Genomic DNA, 23,928 nt, shown 5'->3' with positions numbered 1-23,928 from the left:
ATATCATGTCTTAGTGAGTGCCTACGGCAACTACGGTATAAAAGGGTCCTATTGTCAACATTGCAGGTTTCTAACCCCAGCGGTTTAGGCTGTGCAGTAAGTGTTAGATCAGTCAGTCAGTTAGAACAATTCTTTTTATTATACTAAATTAGTGCCGTGCCTTCGCCCGCGTGAACTACACTTCCAATCGTCAAAATATGACCTTTATCTAATAATTTTGACGTTTTGACAGATTTCCTATAGGAAAAATGTCAAAACCTCAAATTAATTGAAAAGACTTATTGATTGAACTCCAAACACCAAATCCCAAATTCTCAACCCTGATGATGCAGGTTGCAGCACTCGTAAACATTAAGTATTCAAGAACTGTTAATGGTAAAACAATATTTTAGGTGCCGAGTAATAGACTTCATGTTTGAACTTCATGTTCTAACTCTTCATCTTCTTTTGAATGATGTTTAAATACAAATAAGGTAATTAGGTAAGCAATCACTTTTCGTAGGAGCGCACTGTAGACTAACGCTGAGTTGTTCGAAACAAATTCAAAAGCGGAGACTAAACTACGAGTAATTTAATAACATCAAACTAATTTAATTCCCATAAGATAAGAGTGATCAAAATCTGATGTCCACTTAAATTTTTTAATTTTTTTTAATATTTTTTTTTAATTTTTTTCAAACAACTCAGTTAAGCATTGATGATTGCGACGATTACAATAATATAATTATAGTTAGGTACCTAATCGTACTTAAAGGCAACGCCGCCGTAACAATTGCAATTAAGGACCATCTTAGCAATTTGATGTAGATTGTAGATGAACTTTAACTCTATTGAAAAACGATTATAAAATCGTTTAGTAAGTATACTATGATGCCACTACTATATTTTGCCCATTTCTTATATTAAAAATCTTCTAATTAAGGTAGGTAAGTATTTAAAGTGATATTTTTTATATATTAAAAACTATTATCTATTAACAAAACTATGTGCTTTAAAGTGAGACATGTGTTTTTGTAACCGGTTATACTAGTTTCAATGGATAGAAGAGTCGTGGAAATTTTTTGACTAACTCGATATACCTACATATCGTGCTACTAAATTGCATAATATAATAACCGGTTGATTTCAATCAGCTACGTTTACTACAATGAACTTTAAGCTAAGCATATAAGCTAAGTATATTACGAACGTTGCCAGAAGGGTATGAAATTCGCTACTTTTTGGGTCATGCTCGTACGAGTAGCTTCGTACATTCGGTCTTATTTTCGTAAATTCAAAGATTATTATTATCGCTCAGTAGGATAGTTTTGTCATTTGTGACTTTTTAACCCCCGACCCAAAAAGAGGGGTGTTATAAGTTTGACGTGTGTATCTGTGTGTCTGTGTATCTGTGTATCTGTGTATCTGTCTATGGCATCGTAGCGCCTAAACGAATGAACCGATTTTAATTTAGTTTTTTTTGTTTGAAAGGGGGCTTGATCGAGAGTGTTCTTAGCTATAATCTAAAAAAATTGGTTTAGCCGTTTAGAGTTATCAGCTCTTTTCTAGTTTTCTTGTAGAAAAGAAGGTTAGATAACCGTTAGGTTCATAATATTATGTCAATAGACAAATGTCAAGCTGTCAAGATGGACGTTGCCTAAATACATAATTATTTATTTGAAAATGATGTTTCGGAAAACTCAAATACTTTGGATCGTCGGGGGTGTTATAAATCTTTAATTTACACTTGTTTATAGTGTTACCTCAAAAAATCTACAAGATAAATCCAGTAACCAACTGATTTTTTGATGTTTGTTTCAGCGGTACAGCAGCGTCTTATCTTTTAGCTTTTCGTACATTTCAAATTTTTTTGGACTTGTCACATATCAACTGGCAACGCTGCATGCTGTAGGTATATTTTCGCTTCTTCCCCGGCTGTCCGCTCGGTGGAAGAAGACGCCAGTTTTCAAAATGTCTAATACTATGCTTAGTATTTAACTAACACGTTGTTCTAGTGGCTAGCTCATTCAGCTGTAGATCATGAGGTCCCAAGTTCGAGCCCCGAACAACACCTCAGAAAACTCCCAGTTATAAATGCGATAGAAGTTAAAACACGCAAAGAGAGCTTACGTCTCTGCAGTTTGGGTTTGTCTGTGAAGGGTTACTCAGTTACAGGTTACATCACATAATATACCTTTCAGTGTCTTTCAGATAGGTACCTGGTCTGTTACCAAACTGGAATTGGATAGTTGGTTGTTACTTACATCCATGTACCTCGGAGAACACAAAGCTGCTCTTATTTTTCTACTACTCAGTGATCCTGCTCCTGATCTCTCTCCGATCGTGTTGGATTGCCGTTCCATGAGTATGACTGGCGCATTAAATGACTGAGATTGCAGATACATTACATTAAATAAAACTGTTACATTTTACGAGCTGGTAGAGGTTTTATCGATACGTAGGTAGGTGCCGCAGCCGACGCATTTACGATGCGTGGAATAGACGGCTAAGCACACTGGAATTCTAAATCAGTAAATGCGTAACATTTTCATATTTCTGCCATAGCCCAACCCGAATACCCTCAAATGCTGAATCGCGCGACTCATGCCACTAAATCCAATACATTTTTTATTCATGAAACGATTGACGTTTGTATGTTAATTCAGAGGTCCCGGGCCGATAGATGAAATATTGAATTATTGCTTAAACTAGAGATGGATATAGGAGGTCTGCTTGATATTAATCCAAAAGGCTGGCTGGAATTCAAATAACTGGGGTTTGTGACAAACAAGACGAATAAATCAATCTGAGCAAGGTGGCGTACCGTGCAGCCTCGATTGCAGTCGCCCCTTCAAATATCCCTATTGGTATATCAAAAGTAGAACAAATTTGTATCGGCAAATTTATGGGTAAGGTTACCAAACTCGTTAAGGTTTCAGGTGGAACAATATTTTATTTACAAGACTCTCTTGATTTATATTTTTTTCGGGCTGAAGTTAAACGGCTAGGAACCCGCCCTTGACGGAGGGTAACCAATAGATATTAACTAAGGGAACTTTTCATGACAAACATACATAAAAATATTCAATACCTGCAACGAGATTATAATTTCTAAAATAAGGATGATTTTTTTTTTACTTTTTAATCCCCGTATTGAATTTTTTTGGACTTTTTGAAGTCTGTTATTTGAAAACTATAAATACAGTTATATCTTAACATTTGTATTTGAATAATGTTATTTTTGGGTACTTCATATAAATTGATGAAATAAAAAAACGAATGTTTCGACGCATTTCAACGACAAGACGAACGAAGACACAATTTCTTAAAAATTACTAATTAATGATAGATTTTTTATTTTAATCGGAAGCGATATTTACTTTTTCTGTATTTTTGAATAATGCGTGGATAATTTCAATATTGTATATTATTATATTTTTTGTTCCCGTCACGGATCGCCTTACCTCTCTTTCTCATCTCTTTATCGGTACTCTACAGTAAGTAACTATTCTTCTCACACTTTTGCTGTCTGGTTATGACCCCTAAATAATGAAATTGCACGAAATTTCTGATTTTCTGAAAATAAGTTTAAATTATTATTTATTATCATACCATGTTCAATTGTAATTCTTATAACGGAAAACATTTTATTATAATATTATTTACGAGTACGTAGAAAATTACTAAATATTTAGGTACCTACATATAGTATTTTATTGGTTTTTTGATGTGTGACTAATATCTAATATGAAAACCCAAACAAATATAATGTTAGTACTCAGAATTTGTTTATTATGGCTGCTAACTCGAATAAAGCAAAGCAAACAAAAGGCTTATCTAAAGTTATTGTATAGAAAACTAGATGATGACGGCGACTTCGTTCGCTAGAATTTATGTTTTCAGAAATCCCGTAGGAACTCTTTCATTTTCCAGGACAAAAATTAGTCCATGTCAGTCTTCAAGATGCAACCTATCTCTGTTATCTGTATCAACTTTCATCTGTCGAACGGATCGGCCCTTAACAAAAATCCTGTCGAAACACTTTCATTGATTAATGTAGGCTAACTTTGTACCCCTCAAAATAGGTTAAACGGACGGGCCGTGAAAACTAGCAGACAGATAGACACACATTCGCATTTATAATATTGATATGGATTAATGCATTAGGTAGGTACATGGTATTGATTTAATAACTCTTGAGTAATATAATTAATTTGAAGATAAGATATTAATTTATAAAAAGCATACCTACTGTCAAAATGACATTCCAATGTGGCTGACAAGCACGGGACCCAGAGCTATTCGAGCGCCATATTGGATCGATGTGGCTATTTAAGACCTGTAGCTTAAGGTCTGAGTTCAGTCTACGCTGAAATTTTGGAAGAAATAGTGCAAGTGTTATAGTGTTTCGTGGTGGTTAGAAAAAGCTAAGTATATTAACTATTTGGTTACTTTAATATTAGAATGTTAGTATGATTATCTGCAAATATTTTTGAGACATTAACCATATTGTGATAATTTCCTAAATCTGCCTAAACTTTGATTTGTTATAGTTTGAGGTTTTATCCACATTGTGTAAATTGGTTATTGTTGGTTAAAATGATTTTCTCTGGATTTCCATCGGAAATAATTGTGTGATTAAAATGAATTTCAAATAACGTAATTTTGCTAGTTCTGTAAAACTAATAAGTTTGTCCTGCCATTTTTATTATTGGTGGAATAAGATTACAAAGGCGGTAGTAATGAACTTTGGTTAATAATGTTAAAATAAATACAGTTACATAACCTAAAATAAAAACCACGTGTTAATAATTTATTAACTTTGTTGATTATTTGATTATATCATAAGAGATGGAGTCAGTTAACCTAAAATAAAACCACGTGTTGATAATGTATTTGCTTTGTTGATTATTTGATTATATCATAAGAGATGAAATTACCTAACCTAAATTAGCACACGTGGTGATAGTGTACTTGCTTTGTTGAATGTTCTGATTATATTAGTGTTATTATATGAATTGCATTTACCTGTTGAAATGAGAATTTTGAATAGATGAATTTAATGAAGTGGAACATAAAGGAAAATATGGGAGAAATATATAATTAATTACTGGTGTTTGTTGTTTTAATTCTATCTTAATAGGTCACATCTAATGCTTGGTCTAACAATTTTCAGAAGTGGGATTGATTTCCCGTAGCAGAACCCGGTCGCGCAGCCGGGTGAGGTTGTGTCCATGGAGAATGGAGCGTGAGCAGCCACGGGTGCAAGAAGATGACAACGAAAGCAGCTCCCGGCGCCAACTTCGCTGCCACGTTGAGTCTACAGGCTGACGGCGGATACGACGTTCACCGAGCGGTACTGGTAGGATCTTTCCATATTCTTCTCTGTTGGCTAAACCTCACATTATACCGGAAGTCAGTCAGTCAAAAAAAAAAAACTGAATTACCCGCATGTCAATGGCTAAATAAAATTGAACAGTTAGGAACAATTCATGTTTGGAACAACTCCGTAAAGAGTTTTATTACATGGAAGCCTGTTTAGTAGGTTTAGGTAAAATGAAGCATATTTCACTACTTTCGTATGAGTATACATGGCAGGAATGGAAAGATAAAATTATGGAGACTTCCTCAAAGTATTGGTTTTGTTGAGTCATTGAAGCAAATGGTACGTCGAATGGTATCAAAATGAAATTATGACTCACTATTCCTATTCCAAATGTAACCTGTTGACGAAATGTGTGACGTCACTAATTTAAAAGCTGTGTCCTGCATCATTGGTGGATTTCTTTATCACATTAGAGCCATGGCCAGGGCAGGTAATTATAGGACACCAGGAGAATTATATTCCCAAATTCTTTGCGTAAATGAAGATAAAATAAACCTTTTTACATGCTTTTTACATCTGTCTGGAATAAATTGTATAATGCAGACTTAGAAACAGTTTCGGGGATAAAGATGGCGGCGTACAGGATAATAGAGATGAGAATAAAAACGTTTGTTTCAATTCAATTTGATCAAATTTAGTTATTGATACAGGTCATCTTATAGGTACGAATACATAATAATACTGGTCCCGCTGTACCACGCCGAGCTAGCATGCAAAAATATTAATTGTGTTAAACATAATAAATTCTAAATACAAAAAAAAGTAAAATTTACGATTGTTTGAAATGAATGAAGTTATACAGTAAAAGGGATTTACAATTTTGAATATTTAGTCCTAAAATTATTACAAGATTACCACAAAGAAAAAAAGAAAGAGGAAAATGGTTAAATATTCAAATAGTTACTTTTAACGTTTTTATTTTATTTATGTTTACAAGTTCTCTTATTTCCAAAAGGTAATTTGTTTAAAATTTTTAACTGCCATAATGATAGAACTATTAATGATACGAGCGGTTCTTGGTGACGGGAATCTCAATTTTTTCGTCCTTTGTTATCAAATTCTGTTAACTTTTTTTTTATTTTTATTTATTAGCTACAAACAAAATAGTTTCATAATGAAGGTACAGTTAATAAACGAAGTTTTTGGAAGTAAGGTATGGTCTCTCTGGGACAATCTACATATAGCTCTCACGCATCCTCTTTGGGCCAGTAACACGTTTTTATGTTAGAGCCGTTGCCCCAAAAATTATGCCATATCTTTATACAGAGGCTACTTGACCATAATAAGCCGTCATTAGTACTTTTTGCTAACATGTTCAAACAATACGATGCTTGATTAACTCTTTTATAAACATATTCGATGTGAGTTTTTCCATGTTAAATTGGAATCGATTTTCTTATACAACGAGCCCGGACACGTGGTCCGTTTCTGTCCCAAGAATACAAATCACGATTCCGCCGCGATGTGCAATATTTGTAAAACAAATAGTAAGGATAATCTTGCTCAATCTACCCCTATATTTATTGATAGGTGAACCTGTTCTTTTAACGGTATTTTTGTATAGTGTTCCATCTTCGGTACAGTATTATCCAGTTGCATCGTTATTTATTAACCGTTCGTACAACCGTTAACCATCGTTAACTTTGGTACGCTTTTAATATAAAAGGACCAACTTTTAGCACGTGGACACGTAACAAACGAAATTCGGTTTAAAGATTAAATTAATTATAGTAGAAATTGTAAGGAAAGTCAAATTCCGATTTCTATCCTTGAAATACAATAAATCCATGACAAAGATTCATTTGTAGAATCTTAAAATTCTAAAAGAACTTGTCAGTATCTGACAAACATACTCGGATTCATTCGCAACTAATACAAACGAACTAGGCTTAGCCGATAAAATACAATTGAACATCAAACTTAACTCTGAAAAGCCAGTCTGTTATCGTCCATGCAGGTTGTCGTTCGCAGAAAAGGGTGTTGTTAGGGATAAAATAGATGATGTGTTAGGAAACTGTATTTTTCGGGAATCCAAGTCAAACTATCCCAGCCCGATTTTATTGGTAGATACGCAAAAAGAATGGAGACTATTGATTGTGCGTTGATCTTAGAAAGCTTGAAAGACAAATATCCGCTCCCAATCATCGAAGACCAAATCGAAGAACTTGGTGGAAAAATATATTTTACCGGCTTGGACAGATCTCAGGGATTTTATCAAATTCCTGTAGCAGCAGATTATATTCACAAAACTTGATTTGTGACTCCCGAAGGCCATTACGATTTTTACGGATGCCATCTGGCTTGACGAATTCGCCAGCTGTCTTTTAAAGACGAATGGATACATTGTTTGCTTCAATAAGGAACAAAGTTCTTCATTACATTGATAATATTTTACTACCCACGGTAACTGAGAATGCTTAGACTTATTAAAGGAAAGTGTTACAGACTTACAGATTATATGAGAAGCAGGACTTACTTTGAATTTGGAAAAATGCTAGTTCTTACAGGACAAAATGGATTACCTCTGTTATGAAATAACTGAACAAAAATCCGTCCAGTAAGCAACGTTTCTAGGACTAACTAGCTATATTCGAAAATTTGTGCCAATTATGCTGTTGTATGTTTTGATTTATACAAATGAATTAAGAAAAACGTTCCCTAGTATTGGAAATCTGCTCAACAAAACGCATTTGATTATCTTAAAGTTATATTGACGAGTCGACCAATACTCTCGTTATTTCACCGAACAGGAAATAATATCGAAGTTCATACTGACGCAAGCAGTAAGGGCGTGGCTGGCATTCTGATGCAGAAACAAGAACGTGGATTCAAGCCTATCTCTTATTTTAAACTAGAAAGTTTTGTAAAGAAGAATCTATGTACCATTCCTACGGATTGTAAACTTTAACCGTTGTGAAGTCATTAAGAAGATTTCGAATATACCTAGTAGGTGATCATTTTAAAGTAACTATAGATAATGCGCAGCAGTGCATTATACCTGTTTGAAAACGAATTTGGTGTCAAGGATACCAAGATGGTGGCTATTTCTCCAGGAATAAGATATAGTGGTTGAGCAAAGATCTGGCAAGTCGCATAGTCATGTAGCTAGACATTCATATCGTAGATATTTTGATTGGATAGTTTGTTTGCGAAATCAGGATGATAAAATTCGTATGATAAGGAAAAATTGGAAACTGGCGTTGATCCCGATATTAAAAATAATTTAAAATTAAGGAAGATAAGATTTATAGAACCAAGATGGAAAGGAAAGACTGGTAATACCGAAATACGGAAGATGGAACATAATGAGGAAGTACCATGCTTGCATAGGACATCCAAGGTTAAAACGTGAGGGTACCATAAAAAGCCATTTTTGGGTTACCAGAACGGCGAGGTTGTTGTGTAGATGATATATTTAAAAGGAGTTAATACGGAAAAGTGGAAGGTGAGGTGCAGATAGAAATCTGAATGTTAGACGAAAATTAAAGAGAAAATTAAAGGGAAAAGGGAATATTAAAGGGACCTTACAAAACTCCTAAAGAAGTTGACAATTATATAGATATGTAATTAAATCTCTGAAAGGTATGAACGATTATAAAACTTTGGTGCTTTGGTTTCGTCGGTCTCCCTAGAAAGATTCGAAGCAGAAGTTAACTCCTCTTCGAGTGGTGAAGATAGTGAGGTTAATGGTACAGAAGGAACTAATTGGATTAATTAATCAATGGAATGATTGAAGATTATAACTGAAAGAATTAAATAATTGAATTGTTGGAAGGATAGATATTGATTAACTGGTTAAAAAAAAAATTAATGGTAAAAAAAATGGCTATGTTTGATTGGTATATTGGAAATGGTTTAAAAAAAATGTTGGTTGGAAATGGTTCCAACAATGGTTATGATTGATTGGTATATTGGAAATGGTTTAAAAAAAAAATATTGGTTGGAAATGGTTCCAACAATGGTTATGATTGATTGGTATATTGGAAATGGTTTAAAAAAAAAAAATGTTGGTTGGAAATGGTTCCAACAATGGTTATGATTGATTGGTATATTGGAAATGGTTTTAAAAAAATGTTGGTTGGAAATGGTTCCAAAATATGGTTATGATTGATATTTTGGATATTGAAAATGGTAAAAAAAAAGGAAAAAAAGAATATGGTTATGATTGATATTATGGTTATTGGAAATGGTAAAAAATGGTTATGATGAGATTATGGTTATTATGATTGATTGATTTATTGGGTATAGTAAAATAGTCGCAGTGGTTGTGACAAATTGGTTTATAGAAAACAGTTGTAAGAGTTATGAATTTAGTTAATCTTTATGAAGTTGGTTGAGTTTCACAGCAGTTTTATAGAAACTATTGATTATGGATATAGTTATATGAGTTGTTTAAGTTATTAACTTATTCGCTTCTAGTAAAGTAATTGTGGTTGAATATAATTTTGGATATAAAGGAGATTTTTCATCACTGTATGAGGCCTGGGCTAGAACTTCGTAGGATATACTTGGGCTATAGTCCAGAAAACAATGAACAGTTTTAAACTATATTATATTTTCTATAAAATGGCTTTGTTTGGTCGTACAAAACAAGTTTGTTAGTTTTCATACATTTTAACGAGTATATTGGAAGAATATAAAAAGTCAATGCGGAAATATGTTTTAAAATATTTACGAAATAAAATTTTTGCACACTTCTCTTTGCAGGGTCGCAAAGCGAGTCAGGATGGACGAGTGTCAAAATGACATTCCAATGTGGCTGACAAGCACGGGACCCAGAGCTATTCGAGCGCCATATTGGAACGATGTGGCTATTTAAGACCTGTAGCTTAAGGTCTGAGTTCAGTCTACGCTGAAATTTTGGAAGAAATAGTGCAAGTGTTATAGTGTTTCGTGGTGGTTAGAAAAAGCTAAGTATATTAACTATTTGGTTACTTTAATATTAGAATGTTAGTATGATTATCTGCAAATATTTTTGAGACATTAACCATATTGTGATAATTTCCTAAATCTGCCTAAACTTTGATTTGTTATAGTTTGAGGTTTTATCCACATTGTGTAAATTGGTTATTGTTGGTTAAAATGATTTTCTCTGGATTTCCATCGGAAATAATTGTGTGATTAAAATGAATTTCAAATAACGTAATTTTGCTAGTTCTGTAAAACTAATAAGTTTGTCCTGCCATTTTTATTATTGGTGGAATAAGATTACAAAGGCGGTAGTAATGAACTTTGGTTAATAATGTTAAAATAAATACAGTTAGGTACATAACCTAAAATAAAAACCACGTGTTAATAATTTATTAACTTTGTTGATTATTTGATTATATCATAAGAGATGGAGTCAGTTAACCTAAAATAAAACCACGTGTTGATAATGTATTTGCTTTGTTGATTATTTGATTATATCATAAGAGATGAAATTACCTAACCTAAATTAGCACACGTGGTGATAGTGTACTTGCTTTGTTGAATGTTCTGATTATATTAGTGTTATTATATGAATTGCATTTACCTGTTGAAATGAGAATTTTGAATAGATGAATTTAATGAAGTGGAACATAAAGGAAAATATGGGAGAAATATATAATTAATTACTGGTGTTTGTTGTTTTAATTCTATCTTAATAGGTCACATCTAATGCTTGGTCTAACACTACATTATAAAAAAGTGGCGATAAGCCTAGTGGTTAAAACGTCCACCTCCTATTTGGGAGGTCGGGAGTTGCATGCACTTTTAACTTTTCGGAGTTAAATGCGTTTAAAAGCAGCTGAATATCACTTCTCTTTAGCAGTGAAGGCAAAAACATCGCGAGGAAACCTACATGTATGAGAGTTTTACATAATGTTCTCAAAGGTGTGTGAAGTTTGCTAACCTGCACTTGGTCAGCGTGGCGGACTACGACCTAACCCCTTCTTATTCTGAGAGGCGACATGTGTTTGGTATTGTGCGGTGGGTTGATCATGACGATGGCTATAAAATATAATACGGGTACTTGGTTATTTTTTATTCGAACACTCCCTAAACTCTAGTGAAGTAAACGAAACAACCAAAACTTTCCGAAGCCACGGAGTCAATTGGGTCGATATCGTTTATACAAACGGTACCAAGGCCACTGTCCAGTGATCCACGCGATCATACCTACAAATCGAATCAATTTATTATGCCCGATGAACTATTATACCGGACCAATAGAATGCTACCGATTGTTTCTAATTACCTTGAAATTCGGGAACAAGTAGTAATTAAAAAAATCGGTCAAGTGCGAGTCGGACTCGCACACGTATGGTTCCGTAACCATTTTTAACCGACTTCCAAAAAAGAAGGAGGTTCTCAATTCGTCGTAATCTTTTTTATAAGAAATAACACTTTTTGTTGTTTTTTTTTTCATTTTCAAGGCAGATATTTTGCTTTTTTTTTGTTATAGCGGCAATAGATCTACACATTCTGTGAAAATTTCAACTCTCTAAAGACAGCCCGCTGAGCGCAGACAGACAGCCGGACGGATGGACGGACAGCTGAGACTCAGTTATAGGGTCCCGTTGGCACCCTTTGGCTACAGAACCCTAAAAACACTGTCCAAAAACGAACTTTAAAGTAAAAAAAAAATACATTTGAAAATGGTGCTATATTACAGCTTTTTCAAAATTTCTAAAAAATTAATATAACCAGTCATTCGGGATTATGTAAAGATTCTAATATTTATGCATGATTTCTGTAGGCATGTAGAAGTTATGGTGGAATAAAGAAACTCACATACACACATCAATATGAAAACATTAGGTACACGTTCGTAGTAACGTCATTAATAATTGCTAAAACGATAAGATAAAGATTTCTTTAAACTATAATCGACTTTATTACAAAAAAATAAGAATAAAAATTAAAATTATGCTGTTAATAACATATTACAGATAAGACTTAAAGTTAAATGTGACCCAGAGGTGGTCACCCTTCATTCTACTTTAAAATGTATTTTCAAGAGTTTCTACTTTTTTAGTTACCACTTGGTATAGTTATCTTACTTTGAAAATTGAAACACATTTTAATTTTTTTTAATGATGTAACGACAAATTCGCGGTTTTCAGATTTATTCCTGTACTTGTGCTATAAGACCTACCTACCTGCCAAATTTCATGATTCTAGATCAACGGGAAGTACCCTATAGGTTTCTTGGAAGACACGACGGACGGACGGACGGACCGACAGACAGACAGACAGCCAGACAACAAAGTGATCCTATAAGGGTACCGTTTTTCCTTTTGAGGTACGGAACCCTAAAGACGACAGAAAAAAGACTCTGTATCAGTATTTATTAGTGTTTTAATCAATTGATGCGAAATAAAACGTTGATTTCAAGTTTTTTACTGTTCCTAAGGAATTCGAAAATATCAATCATCATCAGACTTAACAAGATGGCAAATTAAATTTGTGAAACAGTGAAATTTGATTTGCAGCTTCAAATCCAATTTCAGTGATTTGATTACGATAAAAAGTTGTCTGCTTAAATTTTAATCAAAATTGCGGCAACGAGTAAAATCTAACAAAGATAGTAGGTACTTTTTGCGTACCTATCGGTTACCACAACAAAAAATAATTAGCGTGCTTTATCGAAACCTAAACTTAATTTCTATACTAGCTTCAACCCGCGACTTCATCTGCGTGGTAGGTATTAGGTTCTTAAGAGGGCTCTCTCCGTCACTCGTTTTATACAATCGTAGTTCCAATTTCATTTGAATATTAAGCAACCAATAATAAATAAATAAATAAATAAATAAATAAATCTTCATTATCTTAGCAGAACATTATTTACAGACTGGTATGAGGCCCTGCCTCCTGATGAAGTGAAAACTGTGTTTCAGGAGGCAGTGTCTTCAGACACAGATATTAGTTTCTAGAATATGTCTGCAAAATTTCATGGACTTTGGTTGCTTAATATTCAAATGAAATTGGAACTACGATTGTATGAAACAAGTGACGGAGAGCCCTGTTAAAAAGCCTAGATTACTTCTTTTTAATCATCTACCTGCATGTGAAGGCTCTTTTCCCCTTCCCTTTCTCTTAGTAATGCCGAAATCTGGAAACATTCATTTTCTACCGAAAGCCCAACCCAAATACCAATTTTCATTACTTCAAAAGTGTCGGACTTTCATAGTTTCAAACACCTATTTTACCCCCTTGGGGACTTAAATAAATGTTCAAATCGAACACATTTTATTTAACCAGTCTTCTTTTCTCAATGTAGCTTCGATAACCGAAACTCCGGAGTTGGAACACTGAGCATCGATATACTCAACTCCAAAGGTAAAAAAGTCCGAACTGATTTCACTTAATAGGATTCATCTTGTAGGGTTTGATTTTCTTAATACTTTTATTAATTTAAAATATGGTATGAATGAACGTTAAGAGGGCTCTCTCCGTCACACGTTTCATACAAACGTAGTTCCAATTTCATTTGAATATTAAGCAACCAAAGTCCATGAAATTTTGCAGACATATTCTAGAAACTAATATCTATGTCTGTGGTTTTCCAGATTTCTGTTAAAATATTCGGTTTCAAAGTTACGCGATCTTAAAAATTTACATACAAATCTTTGAGCCCCTGTAATTTTAAAACTACATATTTTAGAAAAATCCAAAACACCACAGACACACATATTAGTTTTTAGAATATGTCTGCAAAATTTCATGGACTTTGGTTGCTTAATATTCAAATGAAATTGGAACTACGATTGTATGAAACAATTGACGGAGAGAGCCCTGTTAACATATTAATATTTCCATTATCTCCTACGTATACATGTCTGCGCAAATACAACATTAACGTTATCAATATCAACATAGCCGTTTAGAGGTGCTTGTAAATCAATGTAACCTCAATTACTTATTAAGAAAGGTCTCAGCTGGAATTTTCCGACGAATAAAGTTAAACATTACTAACCTACAATGTTGTAGATTCTACAATAATGTAATCCATCCATACTAATATTATAAATGGGAAAGTGTGTCTTTCTAACCAGTAACCACCGGTTTAATCAATCATTTTGACGATTAGCCTGAAAAATTAGTCTTTCCTTAAAAAATCCTAAATCCACATAGATGATGTTGCGATTATCTACTTGGTACAGCTGAAAATCAAAGAGTTCCGAAGATTTTTAAACCGATAAATGCACGCATCTCTAAAACGTAAATCTCTACTTGCATCCTACTTGATAATAATTGTATAACTTTTAGTTATTGCTACATACAAGCACGAATAAGCACGATGATAAAAATAAGGGAATCTTAAAAAATCTTTAAGTACAAAATTATGTTTTATGACTGGGTACCGAAAATAATGAGTGGCCGCATTTGTAGCACCTAATTAAGTCAATAGCAATAACTTAAAATACCATAATAATGTGTAATTGAATTCAAAGCGTTGTGGGTCCTAATTTTTTTGGCAAATCAATATTTCGAACGCACCTACACGTTTTAAAGCACATAAAAATTGAAAAGTGGCTACTCTTAAATTCACTTAAGAGGTTCTTATAAATTAACTGAGATACCTACTTAATAAAAATATAAATAAGTCAAGCTAATTAAAAATTTGAATTTTTTTCAGAACATGCTGGAAAATAATAAGTTAATAGACAGGTAGGTACTTATAATTTTTCACCTCAAATTACCTACGTACTAAGCACGTGTCGGTTATTTGCCATTCATTCACTTTATGGATCGCACATTGTCTTTTTCAACGAATATCGAGTAGAGATAATGTTAGTGTGATACACGATACCAACCCGGCACTAATTACATAAACATACAATGACACGGTTCGTGCACAATGAATTTTAAATTTTATTACAAAACCGTAATAATTGAAGTCGTTTGACGCTCGAAAGGCGCTTGAATGGGTGTTGTATACCTACGTAGACATTAATCAATGCTACGAGTACCTTTGCGAAGGTCACTCAAGTTACGAGACCGAGATGATCGCAGTCTTGAAATGTTCCTAATTCGATATAGTTAGAATACGATTGAAATCTCTATAAAAACAAATTAAACAGAAAATCGCTTGAGTCGATTTAAATAATAATATATTCTAGCGAAGGCGTTTTTCTACGTCATGGCGTGATGGCAATATTTGTAAACATTACGTCGTTATTAATTCCGTTTCACATTCCATTGCTGAGAGCGTTAGCTCTTAAATTTTGATACTCTTTTCTGTAACAGTATTGGACGCGCATATAGCAGTTACGCCGATAGCTGTAATGTCATGGACTGAGAATGTAATAGTGTTTTTATTATCATTTATATCGGTCGAGTCGCCGCACCGCTCGGATTGAGATAACGTGTGCCACTGCGCAGTAGATACAACCAAACGTAGAAATTCTTTGAAACGTCTCTCAAATCTATAGATTTGCTTAAACGGTTTGCAATCTTCCTGTTTGCATTTTACATACCAACCAAAACCATAATATTATGTATGACATAATTACTTACTACAAGTGATAAGTTGTCGAAACTCGAAAGCAATATAAACTTTTTGCTATCTTTTCTTGTGGTAGGTACGTAGGTACCTAATAAAATATCAAAGCTAAGTCATAAATTCCTCGTAATAGAGTTTAATAGTTGGCAGCACTGAACCCGGAAGTAACCAATAGCCAGCATTAGACTGTTGAAAAGGAGCCAGGTGTTTTATTATAAGTTTATAATATTGCCAATGAGAAGGAAGGCTGAATAAAAGACATGAAACCTACGCTCGCTAAGAGAAGATCGTTTCCGTGCTTAATACAACGAATGTGTGTGTCTGTTTGTTTGGTACGTTTGATGAAATAAGGTTAGGATAGCTTGAATACCTTCCGATGGACGTTATAGGCAATATTATTATCGGCCCAGAATATCGCGGACGAAGCCGGGTGCAACAGTATATAATATAATTGTAATAAGAGACAAACGTAGACGCCCATCAAATCATAGGTGGAAAATGGAACTGTATCTGACGGATCGCCTGATGATATGGACTCGGAAACTTCAATTCAAACTATAGCCAGAGTGAACTAGAGTGAAGGAACTCTCGGTTCGATCCTGAATTGACGATATTATGTCAAATTACGCTATGGGACGCAAAATCAAAGAAAGTAGGGCTACTTTAGGGCTACCTGCGTCAAATATAGGTACTAACTTTAATTGGCGCCTGCCAGTGACGTCTAAGCCTTAACGTGTTGTTGGAAATCCCCTTAGGCCTCATTCGTACGAGAGCTTTTTAACCTCCGTTAAAAAAGCGTCCAAATAGAACAATTAATGCAGTCCCATTTCCCAAAGTGTCTGTTCACACGTCAACGCTTTTTTATCGCACACTGTTGTATTTCCAGCGCAACGCCGCAACGTTTTTTTAACGCTCGTATGAATTAGTGCTTACTGTCGTGAACTGTGCGTGGCTATAGCTCTCGAGACTCTCAAGGTATTTATGATTCAAGTAAATTGTCAAATTAAAAACGTATAAAACAGAACATTAAATAGGTAAAGTAATAAGTATCAACTAATTAAAATGTTCAATTTTTAAGTAGATAGGTAGGTACCAAATTAAAATGTTATATTTTGCTTTCACACTCAAGACCTTGTTGCTTGCAACTGGTTTGCGGTGGTGGTTTTAAAATGGAATGAATGCATACTGTATTTAAACCGTACGAAGGTCGCCATCCAAAATTCACCCATATTTAGCTAACTGCTAAATTATATGGGATTTTAAGGGTTCCGTACCTCAAAAGGAAAAACGAAACCCTTATAGGATAACTTTGTCTGTCTGTCTGTCCGTCCGTCCGTCCGTTGTGTCTGTCAATAAAACCTATAGGGTACTTCCCGTTGACCTAGAATCATGAAATTTGGCTGATAGGTAGGTCTTATAGCACAAGTAAAGGAATAAATCCGAAAACCGTAAATTTGTGGTTACATCATTAAAAATATAAAAATAAAAATTAAAATATGTTTAAATTTTCAAAGTAAGATAACTATACCAAGTGGGGTATCATAATATGAAAGGGCTTTACCTGTACATTCTAAAACAGATTTTTATTTATTTTTATGCTCAATAGTTTTTGATTTATCGAAAATGTCGAAAAAAATACCCGAGTTCGGAACCCTCGGTGCGCGTTTTCTATGGTATCTAATTAAAAATTAGCAGTAAACACAGCTAATTTTTTAAGTATAAAAGGAGAATCAGCGTATAGCTCAACCGTCTTTGGAAACTTAAGAATTAGCGTGTAGGTTTTCTCTCAAAGATCCCGTTAGATTTTTTAAAATACTAACCTACTTTCGGGAGCCACGGCGTTTTCGCCAGATAAATTCTTAAACAACTGAACCGATTTTAATGATTCTTTCACCACTAGAAATCTACTTTTTCGAATTAACGCTATTATGGACGCATATTATGTATAAGATGTTTATCAAGTTTCATCCGAGCGAAGCCGGGTGGATCAGCTAGTTTAAAAAAAGTAATTGAATAAAATTAAAGTACCTATTATAACAACATACCTTCCATCCAGCAGATGAATTACTGTCCCCTTTATCTTTAAAATATGGCACATTCTGGACCATCCACTCGTAAATCTGCGACAGTGTTAGTCTATTATCTTGAGATGAGGTTATAGCTTGAGTAATGAGATCAGCATAGGAAAGGTTGCCCCAAGCATTGCGCCTGGAAGAGTTTTTCTTCGCTACCAACGGCAACGGCGGAGCACCTGTAAAACAGATAAAATATGATTTTAACATGGAACAAGAACTTTTACACGGTTGCACAATAAAAAAACCAACCAAGTACGAGTCAGACTCGCGCAGTTCGGTACTACACTTACAGACGTATTTTTTCGTCATTTTGCACGAAAAATAAAAAATCATTATGCATAAAAATAAATAAAACTCAGTTTTAGAATGTACAGGTAAAGCCCTTTCATATGATACCCCACTTGGTATAGTAATCTTACTTAGAAAGTTGAAAGTACTAATTATTATATTTGTTCATTAGATGGTGCCCGCAGCTTCGCCCGCGTGGATTGGTCAGATCCCCTGCAGCATCAGGATTGAGGAGTTGGAATTCAAATTTTTTATAGAACAATGTCGCAAAGTTCCTCTATCGATAAAAAAATTACGCAAATCAGTTCAGAAATCTCGGAGATTTCAGTGTACATAGGTAGAAAAACACAACTCCTCCATTTTTTAAAGTCGGTTGAAAAAGTAGCCTATGTTACTCCTTGGTTAATCCTCTAGGTACTTGTCTGTGAAAATTCCGTCAAAATAGATTCAGCCATTCCGAAGATTAGCCCGTTCAAACAGACAGACACTTCAATTTTATTTATTAGTATAGATTATTTTGTAGCTCATGAAACGTACGTTCACGAAGAAGTGTCTTGTTTGAATTGAAGAGAGGGAGAAGAAAGACCTAGTGGGTACCTAGTCAGTCCAATAATAATAAAAACTACAATCACTAAACTCCATATTAAGTATTGTAGCAGTTACTTAATCTGAAATGAAATATTATTACAGTTCCGATATTTCTGATATTGAATAGGTACCTAATCTTATTTATATAAAAAATATTGTAATGCTGACGGGTTGTTGGCTGAGATCTCCATGTTCTCAAAGGTGTGTGAAGTCTGCCAATCCGCATGGGCCAACGTGGCAGACTATGGCCTAAACCCTTCTCATTCTGAGAGGAGACCCGTACTCAGTAGTGGGGCGGAAATGGGTTGATCATGATGATGACGGGTTGTAGTTATATATGAATAGAATACCACAATTATAAATGCACTGTTTATTTGGCAGAAAGTAGAAACATACTAGCGACCCGCCACGGCTTCACACGGGAAGCTTATTGCAATTTTCATGTATAATCTACAATAATAATTAATTAATTAATTTTCGTATAAAATGGCTAATAATGTAGCTTGTAATTTCTAGTTTTGAGTTTATCCTATTTTTCTCTTACTTTAAATTAACTAATATTTAATTAATTTTCGATGAAAGCTAGCTTGATTTCTCCCGACATACACCTTGAATAGTTATCTTTATATTTCAACAAATTAACATACAAAAAAATTAACTATACATAGTATAAGCCTTTTTCTTGAATCAATCTATCTATTGGTGAAAACCGCATTAAAATCCGTTGCGTAATTTAGAAGATCTACGCGTTCATACATACATACAATACAGAAAGCGGGAAGCGACTTTATTTTATACTACTTGTATTTAGAGATCACTGAAAGCTTTTAGGCACTTAACTAGAAGGCACATTTTATTTGTCCTAATCTTCTAATCTCTCTGTACTTTTTGATAATTTTCAAACGGGTGAAAAATGGTCATTATTGCGCCGTCAACTGCTTCTTCTGGCGACTAAACTTTGATCATATAATTTTCCCATTATGATAAAATCATGGATTGAAATTTTCCAGCTGATGAGAAAATTAGATTTTCTTGGATGTCATGAACGTGTCCTATTAAATAAACCATTGCTGTATTTGATGATCAATAAACAATTAACCCTCGACCCAAAAAGAGGGGTGTTATAAGTTTGACGTGTGTATCTGTCTGTGGCATCGTAGTCCCTAAACTAATGAACTGATTTTAATTTAGTTTTTTTTTGTTTGAAAGGTGGCTTGATCGAGTGTTCCTAGCTATAATCCAAGAAAATCGGTTCAACCGTTCAGCCGTTTGAAAGTTTTCAGCTCTTTTCTAGTTACTGTGACCTTCACTTGTCGGGGGTGTTATAAATTTTTAATTGACATTATTGCGCCGTCAACTGCTTCTTTTGGCGACTAAACTTTGATTATGTAAAATCTTTAATTTTTGGGTATGCAAAAATAATTATTCTATACTCATTCAGAACTGAGTATAAATTCTTTTTTTTTGTGCACAATATTCTTGTTTTGCGAGAGGAAAAGGGCTTGTATGAAGGCCGATCCTGCGTAGGCTATGTTTTTTAGAGATCGAAAATGAATGGTATTAACTATGTTACATATATATGCTCATAATACAGCTAGATTTCGGTATAAATCAGGCAAACATTTTTATCAATGTGCATGGAAAGTGGTCAACTTTCAATTCAATTTACTTTTATTTATTTGCTGATACAGGTATAAGGTGTATAAATTGGTTTCGACCTCATCAAAACGCTTGATTAGCTGTCTTTTATGCTTGTATGGATATTACAGATCCAAGACTAAGACTTGTAGATTTGTCGAAAAAAAGTTGTCCTTCATTCTAACTGCAGCATTGTTTCTTATCTTATCATGTCTAAGAATATATTTTCTGATGTAAAATGTGTGTGCGTAAATCTCCAATCTTGATCAAGTCACAGACATAATAAACGTTTTGTTTTGGTGACTGTTAGTTTTGGTGGACTAGTTCAAGAAATAAATAGACTAGTTGAGATTAATAAAGCAAGGATAGAATTTGAAAATCAGCGAGGCATTATTAGAATTAATAATAAAACAAGTGTAAATTAAAAATTTATAACACCCCCGATAAGTGAAGGTTACAGTAATTAGAAAAGAGCTGATAACTTTCAAATTGCTGAACCGATTTTCTTGGATTATAGCTAAGAACAAACTCTCGATCAAGCCACCTTTCAAATAAAAAAAACGAAATTAAAATCGGTTCATTAGTTTAGGAGCTACGATGACAGATAGATACACAGATACACACGTCAAACTTATAACACCCCTCTTTTTGGGTCGAGGGTTAATTGTTTATTGATCATCAAATACAGCAATGGTTTATTTAATAGGACACGTTCATGACATCCAAGAAAATCTAATTTTCTCATCAGCTGGAAAATTTCAATCCATGATTTAAAAATACTTCAATTGTTGGATTTTTTTCTACCTTCAATCTTTTAATTTACATCAAGGATTTTAAAAATTAAGTATGTAAGTACCTAAACAATAGGTAATATCTTATTGTAAAGTAATTATAATTATTCTAAGTAGGTACTAGAATTGTTTATGTTTTGTTTTACCTAGTTGGTAATAGTATATTTGTCTTAGGTGATCTCTCTGAGAGACAAAATCCGTAAGGAGGAAATCCGTAGGAGAACCAGAGTGAGCTATGTGCTCAACGAATTAGCCAGCTGAAGTGGCAGTGGGCAGGCCACGTCTGCCGCAGAACTGATGGCCGCTGGGGCTGACGTGTTCTGGAGTGGAGACCGCGTATCAGCAAGCGCAGTGTGGGTCGACCTCCAACCCGCTGGACTGACGACCTTAAGAATATAGCGGGAAGTGGGTGGACGAGGAAGGCGGAGGATCGTGTGTCGTGTCGCGCTCTTGGGAAGGCCTACGTCCAGCAGTGGACGCAAATAAGCTGATTGATTGGGCTACGAACCTACGAGGGCCAGACCTTCGTTATTTTATAAAAGCTGAAACTCTGCGAATTGTCCCCAACACAGGGCAAAACGATCAGCATTATGAAGGTTGCATCATGATGGCTTTGGGAGATAACAGGTAAAAAAGGTGTAGAAAAGCTTACGTCAAAGCATATGGACGTGCATTTTTTTATATTTTCTTCGGAATAGTATTGGAAATCACGTCATGCATTAACAGACACTTAGTAGGTATCTTGGCAACCCCCTGCCAGACACCCTTAAACTTTTAAGCTTTATGATGATCCAAACTTCATAGTCGCTGATCGTTCTTCCTTGTGTTGGGGACAATACGCAGATAAACTTTCAGCTTTTATAAAATAAAAAAGGACTTTCCCTCGCAGGCTCTCTCTCTATTTTGATATTAATTTCGCTTTCTTGATTTTGAATCGTTTCATTTGCATCGTGTTTTGTTATGTTATGTGTAAATTGATAATACATCTGTGTAGGTGATGTACCTATCTAGGTACCTATTTAAAACTATTAACTTATTAAATTCTGGTTACATACTTAATATCATTTATGTAGATACCTGCGCTTTAATTAGACAATTTGAAAAGAATTCGTTCTTTCTACATATTTTACGAAGTACCCTCCTAACCTACCCGCTAGGCGCTACCCTAAATACTGACTCAATATTACCTATTTCATCCAACATTGAATGAAAACGTTTCTATTTTATTTATGAATACTACCTGTCTAGATATTTACTTACCTAATGTTTTTCGATTTTGTATCGTTTCCATTTTGTATTGAATATGTTACACACATAATATGCGTCTTTAAGTGATGTAGGTAGGTAGGTACGAGTATTTAAAATTGTCAACGTATCAAATTCTGCTTATACAAGGTTTGATGGGTCATTTAGATACGTAAGTAGGTACCTACACCTAATTAGACAATTTAAAAATATTTGTTTATGAATATTCTTTCTATTACTATATCGAGTTTCTTTAGATTGCCTTGAATTCTAACTATTTTTTGAATGTTACCAAAATTACCACCTAGCCTAGGTAACAGCAATAAATTCTAATAGGTAGGAAGTTAGGGACCATGACATTGTTTTTGTTATTGTTGGTATTATTTATATATTATTTACCAGAAAGGTTTTGATTAGAATTCTTCTTGGAGCCCGAGTCTTCTGGTTCTGTATAATTTTCCGGCCTCGGTAGCGGCCACGTGTTCGATCGAGCGCGAGTTTGGGGCTCAAAGCCGACATCTGCCATTTCTCCCAGAGGCTCCAACTCTCCCATGGCCCCCTCCAGCTCGGAGAGTGCCGTCTGCGACGACCATGGGCTCGGGTAGCTGCCTCCTCTCGGCAAAGACATTTCTAATGCGCGCTGTCGCTAAGCCGTGGAATTTTTTGGTGGGTGTGTCGCTCGCCGCGCTCACCAGCGCGACTATACTGCGATCGTTACCATTACAGCTCGCTCATCGTTCGTTTTTTGGATTTCTTTATAATTCCAGAACGTGATCAGACCCTGCCCGCGATCCGCAAAGGTTATCTAACTCCTTATCGCCTCTGTCACACGGAGCCAATAACATGTGGCGTCGTACTAACGTTCATAAACAGAGATGAGCGTGCGTATCTGCCGTCGGGCCGCTCCCTAGAGGCGATTTTCGCTAAATATAAGTGCGGAGCGAGGCGGGGGCGGGGCGTGCACCACGTGAGCGACTACGCGCCGATTTTCCAATTCATCTCTGGCTCGAGGCGCGTTAACCTTGTAACGTGGCTAAAAAGCGTATCGGTCTATGATTATCACTAGCATCACACCAACAATCTCAAGGACTCGTGTAGCGTCTCTAAGTTTGTCCGGCGACCGGTAAAACTTTTCGACACTGATAACAGCTATCACTGGATTTGACACTCGAGTAACACTAAACGAGCGCGACCAAAAGGCTGGAGCAGCTCCGGAGCCGCCGAGCTCGCACTTCGGCAAAAGCCCACGCGGTCGGCGAATCTCGCAGCTGCGTAATAAGTAGCGTACGCGTGGAACAGCGGCTCGTCCTCAGATGCGAACGGTCGCTAGTACACTGAGCTGAGAGTAGCGAGTACGGCGCGCGGCGTCGCGAGGCGCGAGGCTCGCGAATTCCACTCGCGGGCGCCGCGCTGGCCGCGGGCTGCGGAGGGACGGAGGAGGGCGCTGATAGAGAAGTGGCGTAGCGT

General features: G+C 35.2%; 1 protein-coding gene across 2 annotated transcripts in view; it reads right to left on the bottom strand.

The window, feature by feature from the left end:
- Positions 1 to 23,928, bottom strand: part of LOC123867588 (forkhead box protein O) — a 113,915-nt gene extending 89,987 nt beyond the window's left edge. Inside the window, exons 1-2 of one of the 2 annotated variants that reach the window (XM_045909682.1) lie at positions 22,861 to 23,928; positions 17,882 to 18,087 (exon numbers count right to left, since the gene is read on the bottom strand). In XM_045909682.1, the coding sequence (XP_045765638.1) occupies positions 17,882 to 18,087; positions 22,861 to 23,089 (435 nt within the window). In that variant the 5' untranslated portion in view covers positions 23,090 to 23,928. The remainder of the gene's footprint in view (positions 1 to 17,881; positions 18,088 to 22,860) is intronic. The other variant, XM_045909683.1, reaches the window with a different exon arrangement.

The sequence above is a fragment of the Maniola jurtina genome, chromosome 8 (genome assembly GCF_905333055.1).
Source record: "Maniola jurtina chromosome 8, ilManJurt1.1, whole genome shotgun sequence".
Lineage (NCBI taxonomy): Eukaryota > Metazoa > Arthropoda > Insecta > Lepidoptera > Nymphalidae > Maniola > Maniola jurtina.
Note: the sequence above shows the minus strand (reverse complement) of the source record. Positions and strands in the feature narration are given on the sequence as shown.